The following is a 6,035-nucleotide window of genomic DNA, read 5'->3' as shown; positions in this document are numbered from 1 at the left end:
AATGTAGGAGGTGTAGGTGGCCTCCAGTCTGTGGTTCCAAAGCAGTCCTGTAACTCTACTGTGGCTTCCCCCAGCCAAGTTCTAATTCCCCTGTAAACTGGTTTGACCCTTCTCACCAGTGGTCTGAATGCTGGGGTTAGCAGAATGGAAGTGTGGACTGAGATTCTGAGGTGGGGACGGGGATCAGCTTTGTACGCTCCAGCAACATTTATGTACACCCTTTACATGATGTTCTCTCCTCTGGTTGGAATCCTACACACCAGTAAACACTAAATAGAAACATTGCTTTGCATCAACCTTTGGCCAAGTGGCTTTGAAAACAGTAAACATCCCACAAATTATTGAAAATAAAGTCCATTTTTAAAAGATCTATTGTTACAAAAAGTCAGCCAAATTCAAACATCTTAACCAACCTCAGAACCACATGAAGCTCAGTCTGTGAGATTCGGGCTCGCCCTGGCATCCACACAAAGTCAGACCAAAATAAAGTAGAAGAGTTCTCTCCATCTGGTCCCTTCATTATTTGAAGCAGTTCCATCTTGTCTCTTCTTCCAAGAAGAATAACCCAACTTCTCCAGCCTATTCACATAATCAACATTTATCATCCCTGGAATTATTCTGGTAAATCTCTGCAACCTCTCTAACATCTTTGCAACATCCCCAAAGCAGGGTACCCAAAGCTAAAGAAAAGTAAATATCAAACAGCCATTGCTTCTAAAGGGTTACGGACAATTTCTGGTTCAGAACAAACCTCTGACCCTCTCTGAAGGAAAAGCATGCCAATATCTGTAACAAATAAACTTCCAAAGCAAAGCTACACTTGTTCAATCAGATAAAAATGTTTACCAGATTTTTTTCAAGGGCAACGCAAACACACAATTATAAACATTTCTGACCAATATAATTAAATAGATCTCAGGCCAAGAGTGGCAGCTCATGGTAAGTAATTTCCACTTCCTTTGAAATCAAGTGCATTCACACATGACTAGCTCTTTTGTCATTCCAGAAGTGACATTTCAGCAAAAACATTCTCACTGCAACCAAAATGCACGAGGCCAGTTACGTTGGATCCTACAGTGGAGGTATGGCAACTTTAACATGTTAGTTTGGACAAATAGGGCTTAAGACTGTTCCTTTACTGTTGAACCCTATTACTTTTAGGGTGCGAAATTTCACATTAACTGTGGTCATTAAGAGAAAACATTTGGGACAGTGGTACAAATAAATTTCAAGTGTAATAATCTGTGGGAGTGAAGTGTGAGACGGCAGTGACAGGGACCTTGCCCAAAAAGCATCATTTTGAAAATGGCTCAATAATGACCTACTTGAAGGAACAAATTGGGAAGCAGACTGAGATTACCAGAAGGAAGCAATCTTGAATATGTGATTATAGACACAATGATAATTAAAAGATTTATAACAAACTGCAAGAGAAAGAGAATGAGGAAACAAGCTGTAAACCCAAACAAAAATGGGAACAAGATCTAAACATAAAGATAAAAAATGAAACATGGGAAAAGCTATGCTCCGGAACTAAGAGAAATACAATAAACACGAGGTTACGCATGATACAATATAATTTGTTACACAGGCTATACACCACACCCCAAAAGTTAAATAAATGGGACCCAACAGTATCAGACAGATGTTTTCGATGTAAAAAGGAAACGGGAACATGCAATTTGGGCATCTGAGAAAGTGGAAAAGTTTTGGGAAGATCTAAACCAGGTATGAAATAAAATCACAAAAAGCAACATACCAAAAAAATCCAGAGATCTTTCTTCTAAGTAATATAAGAAGTAAAGAACTTGGACTCGATTTGGATGGAGCACAAAAAAGATTTATTATGATAGCCTTAGCTGTAGCAAAAAAATGTATTATGTCAACTTGGAAATTAGAAGATAACCTGAGAATACAGCAATGGTATATTGAAATGAATAAATGTATTCCATTGGAAAAAATAACATATAATTTAAGAAATAACATCACAGTATTCGAACAAATTTGGGAACCGTACATGGAACACAACAGAGAAGTCCTACCGCGGACCTCCACTGCCTAAAATGACAGAAGGAGAAGAAGACGAAATGAACTGACCCAGTATGTGAAAGTAGATGACACAAATTTCTTGTTTATTTTCATTGTGTGATGACATTGTTTAATGGGTTTAATGTAGCACATATGTTGAATGTTGAGTGAGTGGAAGGGAAATGTGTGTATTTTGGTCAGTATGGTTCATAGTGTGAAAAATTTAAAAAATGAGTGATCACACAAGGCAATGCAGCGAATCATGGAGCTCACTTCTCTCCCTGTTTTATGGTGGTGGTGTCAGGACCAAGGCACGGTGTGTGGTGTAGACATAGAGTACAGTGAGAGCAAAAAACCTCAAATCCACCACACCTTATATGAATACATTAACGTCAGGGTTGCAGATGGACAAACCACAATTAGCATTTATATGATTAGGGTTAGCTGCAGCAAGAAAATCTATAGCTATTACATGGAAAAATGATGTAGAGTTAAATATACAAAGATGGCATAGTGAATTACAATCATGTTTATATCTGTAAAACGTAACTTATAACTTATTAAATAATTATTCTTTTTTTGTTAAGATGTGAAGTTTATATTTAGAACATATGGCTAAAGATGTTAAGTAAATGATATGTAAAGAGTTGGCACACCAAACAGTTAATATTGAATACCTAGAAATAATTTTTTTTATGGCTCCAAGGGGAGGTGGGTGGAATGGGAAGTGGGAGGGGGAGGGGAGGTAAAGGGATTTTTTTCTTTTTATTTTGTTATGTTTAATGTTTTGTAAAATCTTTAAACAAAATTTTCAAAAGAAAAAGACCACCACACCTGAAACCAATTCCAGTTGAGGTCAGGGGCCCATTCTGGCTCCATCTGGAGACCGCAGATGTTGGTATCACCCCGTCTTCTTCACATTGGCTTCTTGACAATATTTACCTAGTCTCTATAAAGGGTTTTAGCTTGAAGTGTTGACCTTTCTTTTTCTCCTATTGATGTTGCTTGACCAGCTGAGTTCCTCCAGTTTAGCTTCTCACTCCACCTGGGCCCCTCTTGCTAGTGTGGAGCTTAGGCTTAAAGGCCTGTTGGCAAATGGGGGGTTGATGAGATGCACAAATACCAGGTCGATTCACATAGAGCGAGGAGAGAAAGATGGATTTTTCCAAAACTGATCACCTGCCATCTGGGACATAGCTTCAGGCCCCTACAGTGACCCACTTCAGAAATTAGACAACCTGTACTAACATGAACGATTCTTGACTGTTTGTATGCGAGATTACCAACATTTAACCTTCTAACAACCTTTTTTAAAAAAAAACACTAACTGTTTAAGATGACTCACTTTAGTAAAAGTTACAAAAGGGTCGTCATTTTGTCCACTTTCCTCTCTGCATTTTCAAAGTTGTTCATGTGTAGGAGGGAGAGCAAACAAGTGAGGCTAAACAAAAAATCATACGGTTCAAAGAATGAATCTCACCCTCCTCTGAAAATTCAGAATTTTGTTTTACCAACATGTGTTGAATGCTTTAATAGCTACTAAAATGGAAAATAATTTGTTCAATAAGATTGTTCCATGCTTTAGCACTCCTTTTTTCCATGCTATGGCATGAACAAGGTAAGCTCCATGGGGTACCACCTTTTGCAGAGGTTGTAGTAATAAGGAGTAAAGAACACACTGCAAGCACATTCCCTCACCAAATCGCCTCCCAAATCTATCCAATCAACAAGTGTTCTAATCTATGTCCAACTCCACCAACACACTGGCCCAGTCCTTGACCCCAATACCCCAGGATTAATAACTCTGTTTAACTCCATCAACACCCACAATAAAACCCAAGCAAATGAAAACAAAATACTTCCCATAAAGCCTATGAAAGGAATGAGCTCTAAGAATATAAAAACCTGTGATAAATTTACCGTTATCTAACTTTGAAGAGACCTCAGTTTTAATTTACTCTTTTCAGATTTACTGTTGCCTTGATTCTTAGTTTATAATCAATGCCAGATCACCAATTTTCCATGACACCACATGCAAATGGTGCCGTTGCAGCCATCTTTTTGTGAAACTCCTGAGGTAAACATACAGAAAGTGGAGATAACAGAGAATCGATAGGGGGTACAATGAGTTCCACTATTATAGAAAATAGGCTGAGAAAACTGAAAGAATGGAGCATTCCTTTAACTGCAGCACATTACTACTGGATTCAAATTCAGTTATGCTGTTACTGCTGTTAGCCTGGGAAGACAGGGGGCTTATCAATGTACCAGCCCAATTGAATTGATATTTATCTAAAACTAGTTCTGTGCAGATATTATTCAGCGCTAGGCTTCTGTGAATTGTTTTGTCTGGTTTGGCGTCAGGATTACGAAGAATCCTGAAAAAGATCAAAGTAGACACATGGGTAAAGTCAATGCAATTCAGAAAATATGGCTCAGAGGAAGGATGCCTTCATCTGGGAGACATCAGAGTGGAAGAGTGATGGTAACAGAACAAGAAAATCATTGTTCTGTGCAAGCTTTCCTTGAAGAATGTCTGGGTTTGGCTCTCCAGTGGAAAACTCGGAGACTTCCACGCACCCATTCCTTAATTTGTCAATTTGTCTGCAAAGTGAAATAACAATGCACCCTTCCAAGTGTCAGATTGGCTTCTCTTCTTCCCAAAACCCACCCTGCAATTTTACTTCATCCCATCTCCTAAAATACAAATGTACATTCCATTGATGTTAATACAGCCCCATCTTCTCTCTTGCTGTTATAGTTTGTAGCAGCATTTGGAAGACGCAACAATATGTGACTACTCTTCAATGCCCATTTGGTGGAAAGAGAATGAGTGGGGTTCTAAATTACAGCGAGGAGTACAGGTGAAATTCTTTTTTTTTTCCTTCCCTCTCTTTCCACCCGCCAGGCAGTTATTGAGCCAGATAGGCAGCCAGTAACCTAAAGACTCATCCAGGGAGCAGGGATGTGAATGTCACTCACTGAGCATTTAGTTGCCCATCCCTAATTCCTTTGAAAAGGTGGTAGTGAGCTGCCTTCTTGAAATGACAACGAGGTTGGAAAAGACTGGAGACTTGACTGGGTGATCAGGAAAGAAGGGGGGAACCATTAAAGTTGCAGGAAAGTAGGTTAGGTAATGCCAAGTGTGGCATGAGCTACCATCGCAGAAGATTACTTTGAGGGGGTTCGGAACACATTTCAGCTCCGGTCTCATACCAGATGAACTGTTGAAGTTGGCTGCTCCTATATCTGTGTGACAATCCTGCTTCCTGAGCTGAGGGATGCTGAGCTGGCTAAGGTTAAATCCATCTGCCAGTAATGGAACGAAATGTCCTTCTGGGGATAATAAATCTCAATGAAAATCAAATTACATAGACTTCCAATTTGGTAAAATGCATTTGAGTGATTCATGCAAGATAATCACCAGAACCTAATAAAATAATTCTGATGGCATGAACACGGGCATGACTTGCTGAGTTATTGGTAAGATTTTCAATTCAATTGGAGTTTGAAGAGTGCATGCATTATGGAATCAATAGGAAACCACATTTTTGGATCTTACCTTGAATAATGTTGTCAGATTAGGTAATAATCTCGATGAGTTATCAAACAAAAATAAATCACAATATAATTTTATATTCAAGAATGATAAAATTCAGAGGAAATTAGAGAAACAAATGAATCCAATTTCATAGGGGCACAAGAAAAGAATTTACAGTAGAATTATAGAGAGATACAGAATAGAAATAGTCCTTTGGCCACCTGAGCTCACCAACTTCCAAACACCCATTTGCACTAATTCCATTTTATTCTCCCCATGTTTCCATCAAGCCGCAGATTCTACCACTCCCCTACATACCAGGGACAATTTATGGGGACAATTAAACCTAATCTTCAGCATGCAGGAAGAAACTGGAGCACCCAGAAGAAACTCACCCAGTTCCAAAGAGAACATGCCAACTCCACTGAGACAGCAATCGAGGTCATGGCTGAACCCAGGTCTCCGG

The 6,035-nt window shown here is 39.0% G+C and overlaps 1 protein-coding gene across 3 annotated transcripts in view; it reads right to left on the bottom strand.

Moving 5' to 3' along the window:
- The window catches only part of LOC138746011 (synapsin-3-like), a 226,831-nt gene that overhangs the window by 106,849 nt on the left and 113,947 nt on the right, over positions 1-6,035 (bottom strand). Inside the window, exon 1 of one of the 3 annotated variants that reach the window (XM_069903683.1) lies at positions 414-722. The exons of the other annotated variants lie outside the window; for them this stretch is intronic. Coding sequence (XP_069759784.1) covers positions 414-538 — 125 coding nt within the window. The 5' untranslated portion in view covers positions 539-722. Of the gene's footprint in view, positions 1-413; positions 723-6,035 lie in introns of those variants that run through there. 3 annotated transcript variants of the gene reach the window in all.

The sequence above is a fragment of the Narcine bancroftii genome, chromosome 11 (genome assembly GCF_036971445.1).
Source record: "Narcine bancroftii isolate sNarBan1 chromosome 11, sNarBan1.hap1, whole genome shotgun sequence".
Taxonomy (NCBI): Eukaryota; Metazoa; Chordata; class Chondrichthyes; order Torpediniformes; family Narcinidae; genus Narcine; species Narcine bancroftii.
This window is presented reverse-complemented; position numbering and strand designations above follow the sequence as displayed.